Source organism: Dunckerocampus dactyliophorus, chromosome 19 (genome assembly GCF_027744805.1).
Source record: "Dunckerocampus dactyliophorus isolate RoL2022-P2 chromosome 19, RoL_Ddac_1.1, whole genome shotgun sequence".
NCBI classification, from domain to species: Eukaryota; Metazoa; Chordata; class Actinopteri; order Syngnathiformes; family Syngnathidae; genus Dunckerocampus; species Dunckerocampus dactyliophorus.
Genome location: NC_072837.1, coordinates 10,910,655 through 10,924,793, shown reverse-complemented (window position 1 = coordinate 10,924,793; position 14,139 = coordinate 10,910,655). Strand labels below are relative to the sequence as shown.

The following is a 14,139-nucleotide window of genomic DNA, read 5'->3' as shown; positions in this document are numbered from 1 at the left end:
GCTAAAAGCTAACAGATGCTGTGGAATGATCTTTTTTTCAGAAATTTGCTGCTGCAACACAACCTTTGCCCGCATGAAACCGATTTTTTGTAACAATGGTCAGTAGTTATTTGATTGGCTCATATTGAGCCCACTTTTTCCATTCATACCCATACTGCAATATTGTGTATCTGCCCATAACGATACCAACGTGACACCTTCTGTTTCTTCCTTTCTTGTTATAGTAATGGATTTGTATGCATGTACTTTGCTCAGTACAGGTTTTTTTTTGTTAATTTGTTCCAAAAGATCAGACGAAAACCGAAAAGTATGAAAACCAAATACATTTTTCTCATAGGAAATCAAATTAATCCGTTCCAGACACCCAAAAGTATGACCAAAAATACATTTTATTGAGAATAATTACAGTTTTACATGCATTACATAATATTAAATAATTATAAATGATGAATTGAATGGATAAATGAAGATTTAGCATCACTTTCACCTTAAGGCGCAGGTTTTTGGTGAAACTATCATCTTTTTTCTCCGGAAAATAGACCGTTTTTTCCACAGACAACACATCCCGGGTACCGGAGTACCTGGAGAAAAGCCACGCACGCACGGGGGAGAGCACCATAATTGTGTGCTGTAAAATGCAAAAGTTTGTTTGCCTACGGAAGCATTAGCTTCGACAGTGAACGCCTTCTCTCGCCTGACGGCCAAACGAAACGCTACACCGTGCCTCCGATTCCATGCGGTCGTGGATCATCTTGCATTATCATTCATTAGTGGCGAGTAGCTCTACACTTTTGTGTTTAATACGGGTGTGAGACATATTGGAAAGAGAAGCGGGGGGTTCTGGAGCAGAATCTAATAATTACAACCATCACTCTTATTGTGATCCGAAATTGGAGGACCGTGTCAATATCAAGCTAGAAAGGAGGATTTGGAGGGGGAGGAGCGAGCCGTGTGTAAACTTTTTTACGGGTGTATCAATTAACCCTGCGAAAACTTTACAGTTACACAATTCAGTGCGTGAAATGTCCGAAAAGGAGTCGGAAGAAGGAGAGCTTAATTCTGTTGTTTTCCAATGCAAATATTGTCAGGTATGATGCATAGACGACTTATTAATTTGGAATATTTACGTAATAATATGGATTCAGCCTAAGATTCCTTTTGTGCCGTCTGTCTACTTTAAATAGGTTCTCTTTTAAGTGGAGGCGACCAAAAATGAAAAATGAAACACATAAAAAAACTGGAAAATGAGTTTGAGTGGCCAGCTGAAAACAGATGTTTCTATGTGAAAGCTATCCTTGTGTAACTTCTGTTGTGATCTGGCGTTATTTCCATCAGGCCATCCGTTTTCTATGCCGCTTATCCTCACTGGGGTCCCAGGGGTACGCTGGAGCCTATCCCAGCTGACTTGCGAGAGGCGGGGTACACCCTGGGCTGGTCGCCAGCCAATCGCAGGGCCCATCAATCTGGCACTACATCAAAAATACAATGCAGTGCAAGATAACGATGGTCCTCACACTAACTATTGGCACAATAACGGCCAGTATTTCACACAGTTATTAGCTATTTAGGCAATACTGACTATGTGGTGAGTTCTTTTCAGACGACATTGAATCTATGCTGCCTTTTGAGCTGCGCAGTGACTACTCTAAGGCGGTGATTCTTACCTGGTGGGGTCGCAAACAGCTTGTCAGGAGTGATATAAAACATGTCAAATGCAACCCATTTCTGACTTTTTTTTTTAATTTTTGAAGGGAAATTGAGCAATATTTTAGTCATTGTTTAGTCTTCGTCCTTGGTGCTGTATACCGGGGGTGTCCAAACTTTTTCCAGTGGGGGACACATGCTGAAAAATGAAAGTACGCAAGGACGACTGATATTTTGTAAAGCACCACACGTAGATATGCTAAGAAGTTAGATATATGTCAAGAAAAAACTACATTTAGCTGAAAAAGCCTGTTAGTGTGGACTTTGCTCCTTGCTCTTTTTTTCCTTCTTTGCCGTTTTTTATTTTCTGCTTTCTTCTTAAATAATCTCCCCCTCTTTTTGTAATATTATGACTTTAATCTCCTAATGCAATAAATCTTTTCCCCAACATAATTTTCCAACCTTATTTAGTTTTGTTTCTCATATTACAACTTTAAAAAAAGCTTTTTTTTAATTATTATTTCAACTCCACGCTATTAAATTAGGTTATCATAATATTACCAGTTTATTCTAGTAAAATTGCAACCTTTTTCTTGTTAGCATACAACCTTTCTGTCTTAATATTTTGACGTAATTCTTAATTCTTTTTCATTTTATTTTCTGTTGTTGTTTTTTGAAATGTTGCAACTATTTCAGCTTTCTTCCTTTTATTTTTTTTCTTGTAATTGTGACTTTATTCCTATAATATTGTGACTTTATTCTCTCAACATTATAACTTTTTTTCCCCGAGCTAATGTTCCAAAAATGATCACCATATTACAACTTTAAAAAAAAAACAACATCTTTCTTTAATATTTCAGCTTTATGCTACTAAAGAGATGTTATTTTTCCTCATAATAGTAAGTTAATCTCGTAAAAATTCAGACTTTTTCTTGTTAGGTTACTTTTCCCACCTAATATTTTGACTTTATTCTGGTCAAAATTGCTGCTGATTTTTCCATTTTTGTTGTTATGTGTGTTTTTTTTGTTAGTTTTCTTGTTAAATTATGTTTTTAGAATGTGTCACGGGCCAATGAAAAAACAGGCACAGGCCGCAAATGGCCCCCAGGCCACACTTCGGACACCCCTGGTGCAAACATTGCCCCCTCCCTCTGACTTCATCTTCTTCTCTTGTGAATTTAACGTTGCTAGGAGTGGCACCATGACACTCTTATACAAAAAAAGCCACTTATAAGTGTTTTTTTCCCTCTTCATGTCACATTTTTTGACTGATGCAACTTCTAGTCGGGAAAATACGGCCTTTCCGGTCGTGAATTCAGCTAGCCTGCATGTATTAGCCCCACCAAACTTTTCTCTCTTGACCCAACAGCCAAGTGTTTACCAAGTCTGTCGTGACACAGTAGAAATGAACTCCAGCATTCTGTGTGACGACGGAGAGCATTTGCTGCTACACAAGGTAAATGTAATCAGGAAACACAATCAAGCAACCACAATGAAAGCGCTGGTCTGTGGTTTCATCTTGCTCGCATACCACAAGCAACCATCCTGCCTCGCGACCCGTCTTTGGTTAATTAAAGCCCGCTGATTGCTTGCTCAAGTGCCAGAATTTGGCCCGGCAACAACGTGAACATACGGCAATAATCATATGTGATTATGTGTCGGTAGCCGTTAGGGCATTTTCACAGACTGGCGGCACAGTTCCCATGCGAGGCAAACGTCGATGTTTCCGTTCTACGGCTTCACGGACAGCAAGAAGGCCACTATTACTCATTCTGTAAAAGTCCGTTGGTGTTTTCAAATCTAAAAAGTTCAAATTTTTCAAATTCCAGTTCTGGCAGTTCAGTGACGGTTTTATGTCCACTCGTACAATATTCCATTCAATGCTGTTGGTCCATTTAAAACCAATAGGTGGCACTGTAACTGCTACCCAGAATCAATGTTAGCCTATCAGAAGGTCATTATTAATGTAGCGGTCCACGTATGTGACTTGGGTCCAGTCTGCAACCCAGGAAAATGACTGATGATGTTTGACTTATTCACTTTTAATATGAACTTCCATGGAAATTCCTGTTCAGATAAACGAGTGAGTGTCATTTCCTGATCACTGCTTTTATTTTGTTACATCTGTTTCCCGTGTGGACTGAATACGTCACCTTTACTCTGGTTAGAGGGAGCTGGGGAGCGCACCTGTCTGTGATTGGTTCATTAGTTTTCCCTGGACTCTCCGTTATTATATTTGCCCGCGGCACATTCTGTATAATTTTAACGAGAAAAAAAACAAAAACAAAAGCAAAAATGGAAAAATCAGCAAGAATAAAGGCAAAATATGAAGAGAAAAAAGCTGTACCGTAAAAAGAAAAAGTTGTAATTTTATGTGAATAAACTCAAAATGATGGGGAAAAATAATTTTAGCAGCACAAAGTTGAAATATTAAAGAAAACAGGTGATTTTTTTAAAAGTCGTGATATTATGTGAAACAAAACATTTAATAAAGTTGTATTTTTTGGAAGATTAGGTTATTATAATAAAAATATGAATAAAGTCATAATTACAAAAAGAAAATTTGAAATAGTTGAAATAGTGGGACATAAAAAAAAAGAAGGAAAAAAACAGAAAAAACAAGAAAAAACGTCACAATTTTATTGTGAGGAAAAATGGTTTGAGCAAAATATTTACCACATTTTAGTAGCATAGTGTCGAAATATAAAAAAAAGATTTTTTTTAAAGTCATAATATGAGAAACAAACAAAATGAAGAATAAAGTTGTAATTTTTTGGATAATTTGGTTGGGGCAAAAGGATTTAATGTCATGAGAATGAAGTCCAAATAAAGTCATATTAATGAGGAGAAAATTAACTACAAAAAAGTTTAACATTTGTAAAATGAAAAAAAAAATTGGAAAAAAATCAATGATACTAAAAATGGGCTCACAAAGCTGAAAAATTTTTTTTTGCTTGAAATATATACAACTTCTTAAAATAGCTCTCTAAAATATCGAAGTGACCCTTCCATCCTTTAATTTTTCACTATGTAGTCCTCGTCTGAAAAAGTTTGGACATCTCTGCCTTGCCTCCTCGTTTTGCCGCTTTGTGTGAGCTTTTCTTTTGTGAACCAACCTGCCACCGTGTCCTCGCATGCTGGGGTAACGCTACATTAGACAAGAGCGAAACATGACACTGAGGGTGTAAATATCACACAATCGGGGTGACGATATCACCTGCGTAACAATGGGTAATTGTCACGCTCCGCAGGACAGGAATTATCACTTCCTGTCCTGCGCTCTTATTGTGGAATGCTGCACTTCCTGCTGGGGGTGAGATGCAGCCGCTTTACCGCAGTGTAATTGTGTACAGCTGTTTGCAGTTGCAATTAGATGGGTTTATAAGCCCAGCGTTAATTGCCTCGGATCACTTCGCCTGTGCTGTCACCTAAACATGCTACTGCCCAAGAATACCGTGTGTGTTCACAGAGCTTTTTTTGTTGCCCCATCCTGCGATACTGTAAGTATTTGCACCCGCTTACGCACAACAAAAGAACTTTTAATTGCACGCAGCGCCGGTCTCCGGATGCCGGGAGTCAAGCGTTCGACAGCCGCACACAAAGCGTGAAAGCAATGGTGATTAGTTTGGTTAGTATACTGATATTAGGGATGGGTTGATACCACCTTTTCATGTCCGACACCGATACTGCAATGTTATATATCTGCCGATACACCGATACCAGTCCGATACCTTTTGTTTCTCTCCTCCTCTCTTCTCCTGAAGGAAGAAATTGAATCGCTGGCAACATGACTCACGTTCTGTAATAAACAAACCTAGCGTTTTGGATTGGTTGCATCACCCAGAAACACCTTTCACAAAGTCAAAAGTGAGTAGAATGAAAACTAGATTAAATCGTACTCCTAAAACAGATGATACACAAAGAAAATAATAGTTCACACTCGCACCCAGTGTGGCTTAGACCTCATAAACGTAGCAAAAACACAACTTTCAAGTTGCAAGTGGAAGTTGACAACTAAAACTACAAATACAGCAATCCCTTGTTTATCACGGCGAAGTGAATTTCTGCAAAGTAGGATTTAATATGAATAAACTGATTGTTTTTGTGGTTATGGCATAGAAAACCTGTTTACGACCTTCTAAATACGGTTTTTAACATTATTAGAGCCATCTAGACATGAAATAACACCCGTATAACCATCTTTACATTTGTATTACCTAATAGTGTAGATATAAACAGAGAAAATAAGACATTTTTGGAGATAAATAAGGTAACGCGTTACATTTCCTGCAGTGGCTGCTGTCTCATCAGTGTGTTTAATGGCAGCTTTAAATGGCTTTACACTCGTATTACCCAATACAGTAGACATAATAAGAGTAAATAAGCCATTTAAGACGTGAATGAAACTCCTGCTCGTGTTCCCTTTGGGGAACAGGAAGTGTCGTCAGAGGTTCCGAGTTGAGTTTTAGCTTGTCACGGGTTATGGCCCCAACAGTAGTCTATGTTGTTGTTGTTATTCTGATTATTATTATTATTGTGAGATCATTTCAACCTACAATAAGTGCTGTCTTCTAATCAGCAATCCCCTCTCCCACACTGTCAGGTGCCTCTTCTTTTCACGTTTATTGCCTCCTTCCTGCTCATTGCAGGTTCTTTATCTGCAGCTGCGAGAAAATCTAGACTTTTACATTTATTTTTCTCATGAGCGTCTTCTCTGGAGTTAAATATCTTGTTGCAAGAGATGCCCGCTGTCGCATAGCGTCACGCGGGACCAAATGATGCCGCGACTGCTTCATGCACTAGACGGATACAGCACTTGACAAGGTGTAAATAAATCGTGCGGGAGCGTGGTCATTTTGTGCCAGTGCGCACCTTTTGCCATCACAAATGATCACATTCCCACTAGCCTCCTGTAAACACTGGCACCAAGACGCCCAAACCGCGTTTTGAGCTTATTAACAAGAATATCGCAGATCCAACAGTGCAAAATGTAAATTCTTGCAATTTTTCAACTGCTCTTAACATTTTGATCAGGAGTGTATTTTATTTTTCTCACATTCAATCTGGTAAATTTGGCCAGTATGGAACAATACTGATCCTCAGCAACAGATCGGACCATCCCTAATTAAGAGACAGGGGATACCCGCGCATTCTCGATTCAGCATTCCTTCATTTTTTTTCCCGCGGAAGCCACATCTCAGTCAAAAATGATTATATTTAATAATAATATAAATTATATTATCAATTACGCAGAGATTTCCACCATTTGCTGGTGGTCCCACAAGGTAATATAATAATATGTATTGTATTAGGTTTCTTTGTTAATAAATGACAAATATGCTGCAGATGATGTTGATTTGGGAGGATCAAGCCTCCCGATAACAAGATGAGCACACCGAGAGCCGAATTAGATTCCATTATTGCAGCGTTTGGTTTGCCTCCCACGCGTCAGTACTGTATATCACACTTAAGGTCACCGTTTGTTTCCCACCAACCCTTTTTCTTGAATAAATCCTACAACGAGAGGTGAGCGACGCAGCTGCGACATCGTGGCGCAGGCCGGTGACAGTTTACATGCTCGTGATAGAGATGATGTGATTGGTGGACGGGAGAGCGGATGAAGCAACAGAGATGGCCGACGGTGTTTAGTGTATGCAGGGCGATAAAAAAAAAAAAAAAATGACCGGGCCTGGTAATAAAAACAAGTCAAGAGCATCCTTGAATGTCAGATTTAACCTTTTTGAAAAACCTTAATGAAATGGATGTGCATGCACAGCCTCTGGTACACTTACACGACGTCTCTCATGAGATTTCAAATCAAATTGGATTGACGGTAAGTTTGACAACATGCTTATTCAAGTTTGAATAATATTGCACCTTATTTGGCTATAATACCAGCGCAAAAGTAGAAATATTTACAGTGCTGGAAATGTTATACGATGTGTTGCACTACTTGTACATCATTTCCCCCCAAACAACTGTGGAAATATGACTTCGCAGTCCCACAATGGCCTATAACAAGACGCAAATTCCATAACTTAATAGCGCTGCTTTGAATCGAACTATTGTATTTTTTTCACTAAATCAAACTAACTATTTATTTGCATAAAATGTATTAAAATACTAAGAGTTGCTAAAAAAAAATGTATTTAATAAAATATTTCTCAGAACCTTTTGTGACGTTCGAGGGATGGTTTGGACCCCAGATGCAGAGGCGGAGAACTTGGACGACAGTTAGAAGGTTTTAATGGTTCAGCCTGCGAAAACCGACTCTAACCTCGCTGAAGTACGGGCTGGAGAGCTCGGAAGCAGCTGGGCAAAACCAAGACAGGGGCACAATAAGGAAAGGGAGTCCGAGTGCAGAGCGAAAGTCCACATGCGGGTTACCGTTAGGAGTGAGGACAAAGAACCAGCGTCTCACAGCTGCAAGCGGTCACTTTAAATGGGGTGAGAACTGCAAAAGAGGGGGAAAAAAAACAGCCAGGAGAAGGCAGGGATAGGAACCACAACAAGCAGGCCACGAAGGCCAGTGGCGAACGTGACACCAATCAAGAGTGTTGCCATAATGGCTAACATGTACACTAAGTCCCCAACTAACGAACACAATGTGTATGGATGTAAATATGAGTTTGGATGCAGTAGTAATATTAAACAAGGATAATTAATGAAAAAAACAATAATAAAAATGATATAATAGCATGTAATGATAAATGTTATTTACCTTTTGAAGAGGAGTGGCCTAGCATACGTCGTTGAGGAGTTGGAGGAGGAGATATTTAAAAAAAAGGACAAATGGTCGTCGTTAGACTCTTCTAAAAGAGGTAGTGTTCTATGGGTGGTGTAGAATTAAGCAGGCCTATTAACTCTTCATAAACTTTAATCACACGCTCTGTCCGGGTTGTATAATTTAGCTTTCCATTTAGCTTTATCTCCCCAGCTTCTAACTCTTCCTCTGTTGGGCTCATTAGCGCTAAGGCTGCATTAGCAGTGTCACAGTGCCCTCTACTGGTCAAGCATGTACAGTAGCAGTATAAATACTGATTGAGCGACTGACTACAAGGCAAAATAAAATAAAATATAGACTAGTCGGCTTGTGTTCGTATCCGCGAGTGTTCGCTAGTCGGGTGTTCGTAAGTTGGGGACCTAGTGTACTGTATTTCGGCCAATGAGGCATGGATAGCGTCAATGAGATGGGAAAAAAAGCACTGTAACGTGGGTTACTGAGGTAGTAACAGGTGTAGTATTATGGATGTGCTGCCAGATGATGGCGTTTAGAGTCAGGATAAAAGTAAGCCCACGTCTGGCTCATTGGAGAATAAGACACATTTCCCTGTTCTGTTTGCAGATTATTTGAAGTAATACACCTCAGGCTTTGGCGATGGTTCATTTGCCTTTATTTGACTTGAGTTGCTTTGCTAAAAAATCTGCTGGATTTGTTGTTTTGTTGTATTTGATTTAATGTGAACTTCAAAGTTCTTCTTGAAAGGTGATACAAGCCATCTCAAGTATCGAAATGTTTTCCCAATTATAGTTCAAGTAGGCCCTACTATGTCTGATTTTATTTTATTTTTGCTTGCTTGTTAATTTTGAAGGCACACGGGGAAGTTTCAGGCAGATTTAGCTTTAGTTTTCCTGTAGATTGGCCACTCTTTTTCCTGAAAACCTGTTTACAACCTTCTAAATATGTTTTTTTAGCATTATTAGAGTCCTCCAGACACTTTTACACTCCTGTTACCCAATATAGTAGATATAAGAAGAGTAAATAAGCCATTTAAGACATAAATGCTTGTGTGTGTTGCTGTAAATATGTTCCCTCGGGGAGCAGAATGATTGGCGGACAGAATGTGATGTCAGGGGTTCAGAGTTGAGTTTGATCTTGCCGTGGGTTACAGTCGCCCATGTTCTTATTAGGGATCACTGTGCCTGTCGTGAGAGAACTCGAACCTGTCATAAAACTCTGTTTTAAGTCTGGTGCTTGTGTGTTTCACCGAACATTGCAGTAACATTATTAATGCCCCTAGTGGCCAATATGGAATACTACATATCATCACAACGTCTTTGAATGAGTCTTTTTAATGCCTTATATTTGTATTTTAGTACATTTGGCCATTTTTATGCTTGAAAATGCTTAACTTAGGTAAAACAATACCTAACATTAGCTTAAATACGCATATATTTGGACTAATAATAGGCTCTATTCAACCACGAAACAGCATGATTGATTAATTAATATATTTTTGAAAATAAGGGGCTGCAAAATTTGAACCGCGGGGTGGCAAAGGGATGATTGTACAAGGCGCTTACTTCAGCAGCCATGGACACTGGCACATGCACATCGATGAAGCGTATGCATGCAAGAGGGGTCTGGTTTCCTGTCGCATAGTCTGTGCATGCTAATCCGACGCTTAAAAAGATAAACGTGATCTAATGAAGGCGCTTACAAGCGTTTTTCGAGGTAATTTCACCCAAATTCATGTAATAATTCTGTTTTTAATTTTAGCGCATGCCAAGAATAATGAATTATAGCTACGAGGCTTTTGTTATAGCTGTAAATGTGTCACAAATGGCTGCAAATTCATATCACAATTATCACAATTATGCTTCCAGCTCTTGGCTGGTTGATTTAAAATAGCTTTTTGTTCATTTTTACACAAAACTGATGCCAAAAAGTCTTCGGTCTTTCAACTTTGCGCGGGTAAGTCAACACAGAAGCCCAAACTACGGTTCTCTATAGGTTGTTACCCTGACATGACATCATACACGAATGAACGTGTGTACTGGAGTTTCTGCATTGCTGACTATTTGATTCATTCTACATTCTCTGTCCTTTCAATCCCTTGCAGGATGGCCGAGTGTCCTTCATCGGCCATCAGTTGGGAGGTGTGTCCTTTTTGCCCAATAGCCGGGATCAGCAGGTTAAGTTTGCACGTGCTGTCCAGATTACGTACTACCTCCGCAACAACGGCCCGGCGGTACAGGATGCCATTGCAGAGCGCTGGGAGAACGAGTTCTGCGCCCTGGTCAGTCGGCTGTCCACTGCCGAAGCTCCGCACGGACCCGACCAACTCCACATCCAGTCCCTCACCTCCTTTAGCCTGTGGCGGGACTTTCATCAGACTGGCGTGCTAGCCAAAGGGGAAGTGTTGGTTAGCCTGGTGTTGGTGCTTCTGGCAGCCACCGTATCCAGCTCCATGCGGGACTGTTTGAGGGGGAAACCCTTCCTGGGCCTCCTGGGGGTGCTGACCATCTGCATTGCCAACGTGACAGCCGCAGGGATCTTTTTCATATCGGATGGGAAGTTCAATTCGACACTGCTGGGGATTCCGTTCTTCGCAATGGGTGAGAGTGTGTTTCTTTTTCATGCATGCCTGCTGTACTCATGATTGATTCATGGTTTCGACAATATCACCGATTAGCCAAATCATCACCAATCTGAAGTATCTTGCTTAGAACAGGAAAATGTGTCTTGTTCACCAGTAAGTTTGTTCATTTGTCAGACGTGGGCTCGCTTTTGTCTTGGCTCCGGATCTTGACTCAGCTGGCAGCACAGCGAGCACAATAGTGCATTTTGATTGCGTGGCCCAAAATCTAGACTTTTAGTGTTTTAGCGACTCAAAAGTGAGGGAGATTCCGTTAGAGCGTCACAAAAAAGCCTATTTGGAGTCAGCTATCGTTAAGAACTTGCGAGGAGCGACTGCACCCCAGTCCGTCTATGACTGGGCTATGAGTGTGCATGCCGTCGTTCCGTGCCCTGGCCCACCACTTACAATCCTGCCAAAGGAGGTGGGGATGGGGGGGAAGCCAAAGGAATGATTAAAACTGGAGAAAGTGTGAGTCTGAAAATTCTATGTGATATTTTCGAGAACAAAAACACGGGAGTTGGAATAAGACATGAAGAAGTAAACAAGAGGAGGAGGAGGAGGAGGAGGAGGAGGAAGACGGACAAAGAGACGGAGAGGGCTTGATTAAGTCTGTAATTTCATGTGACAGAACCTCCGAGACAGCAGATGTCACCCTCCTCCCTGGAGGCCCCGACTGAGACTCCTATCACTGTATCAATGTCACAACTGAGAACTGAAACGGATATTTATTTATTTTTTACCTTACTTGAAGGCCCAATCTATTAGGGGGGGCTTCCCGCCCCCATGTTGAGACTTCACTGAATACGTTGATTGCTTTATTTCTTTAATTACAAGAATTCCTGCTTCTGACTCAAGAGTCACTCACTGAACTGACACGTCTGCCGTTTTTTTCTGCAGAAAACATCTCATTCACTATCAAAGCATGATGATACAGGTCAAATGTACAGCATGCGTGTATCACTTTTTAAAAAAAGGATATCATTTTTACATGATTATGTCTTTACGTTACACTGGTAATGCTTTTTCATTAAGCATTGAGATTTTGCAATTTGTTCGGCAGTCCTTGAACACACCGAAGTTGTGTACTGTGAGCCGTGTGTGGGGAAAAATGTGCATTTTTAGGGGCGTATCACTTACACTATATACATCCTAACTATTCAAAATATTCTAAATAACAATTAGGTTAATTTTAGGTTAATTGGAGACTCTAAATTGTCCATAGGTATGAATGTGAGTGTGAATGGTTGTTTGTCTATATGTGCCCTGCGATTGGCTGGCGACCAGTCCAGGGTGTACCCCGCCTCTCCCCCGAAGTCAGCTGGGATAGGCTCCAGCATACCCCCGCGACCCTAATGAGAAGCGGCATAGAAAATGGATGGATGGATGGGATCACTTGTCGATACAAAGCGGGGTATGCTGAGTCATTCCGTCACTCTCAGTGACAATTTCTGCTGATACGGAGAAAAGCCTTCTGGGAATCCCTGCCTGTTTTTATCCCCCGGTTTGGATGACTGATGATCAATCCATGGATGTTATTGCCGTGAGTGGCTGTTTGGCGACAGTAGTATGTCAGCCTCGGGGTCGTTATTCAGGATTGAGGGTTCCAGTCATAAACTAAGCCCGCTCATCAATTAATGAGCCCTTGATATGCTGCATACCCCCTGAAGTGGTTTGCCTTGTAGATTCCATTATATAATCCGCTCATGTGAACAACCCAAATCATATGAATCTTGGCAGTAGGAAGATTCACACTTATGATTTATTATAACAGGATTCGTATCTCGTCTATTTTTGGGTGTCAGTATTACATTATTTTGAGAGTAACTCAAATATAAATCACTGGGTCTTTAGTCTTCGCTTCCTGTCAGGACAAAAATGAATGGCTTGGAATAACCGATGTATGAAAAGCGTGTCACTGGTCACCTTCATTGGATACGTAGTGTTGACAGAATGCGCAGGAGAATAGTGGATTCATGATTCAGCATTCAAGGCTCCATAAATTTGTGGATTTTGGGTTAAAACGTGAAGTTGCAATTTAGTTTTTCTTGGAAAACAGGCCGTTTTTGCCGCATAAAAGTCGATAATAATTTGTAAATACGTGGTAATACAGGTAAAATGTTCAGCAAACATGTACCACTATTTTAAAAAGCCCACTTTTTTTACATGCTCTGTCCTTATGCTTCACTGATAATGTATTTTCATCAAGCGTTGAGATTTCGCACGTTGTTGGGCGGTCCTTCAACGCACCATAGTTACACCATGACTCAGATTCCATCTGTTTATCGATGAATTGATTATCATTCATTGGTGGTGATTAACAACACATTTTATACTTTCCATGTGTTTTAATACGTGTGTGAGGAAAAAGAGTCACTTTTTTTGCAAATGATGATTCAAAATCGGAGGAGAACGTCAATGTCAAGCTAGCAAGAGGGTTTGGAAAAGGAGGAGCACGCTGCGTGTAAAAAATGTTATGGCCGTATCAATTACTTGTGGAATTCCACCATTCGGAGGGATCTACTGTGCACGGATTCTTAAAACTATCAACATCTCATGCTGGTGCAGTAGTACTATAACAGAAAACTATGTGACATTGCAATGTCCATGTTTTATCCCACGCCTGAATTGTTGCACTTGCAGCCAGTGTGAAATATTTTAGAATTGCTGGGTCTTTTATGGGGTGTCACAAGATCAACATGACGAGATTTCTCGTCTGGAGAAAACTCGTCCAAGCAGATGCTGTAGTAATTCTACACTTGAACAAATTCACTAGATTTATCAGATCGAAACACATAAATGGGTCACACTTTACAATAAGTTACACCAAAATACCCTAGTTACCGAGGAACTAATGACTAAGGCACATACATTTAGACTAGTTACTGAGGAACTAATGAGAAACTAATGACTAAGGCGCATACATTTACACTAGTTACTGAGGAACTAATGACTAAGGCACATACATTTAGACTAGTTACTGAGGAACTAATGAGGAACTAATGACTAAGGCGCATACATTTACACTAGTTACTGAGGAACTAATGACAAAGGCACATTTAGACTAGTTACTGAGGAACTAATGAGGAACTAATGACTAAGGCGCATACATTTACACTAGTTACTGAGGAACTAA

General features: G+C 40.3%; 1 protein-coding gene across 2 annotated transcripts in view; it reads left to right on the top strand.

Moving 5' to 3' along the window:
* Positions 1 to 14,139, top strand: part of ptchd4 (patched domain containing 4) — a 70,915-nt gene that overhangs the window by 34,181 nt on the left and 22,595 nt on the right. For both annotated transcript variants that reach the window (XM_054762296.1, XM_054762295.1), the window contains one exon: positions 10,488 to 10,983. In XM_054762296.1, coding sequence (XP_054618271.1) covers positions 10,488 to 10,983 — 496 coding nt within the window. The remainder of the gene's footprint in view (positions 1 to 10,487; positions 10,984 to 14,139) is intronic.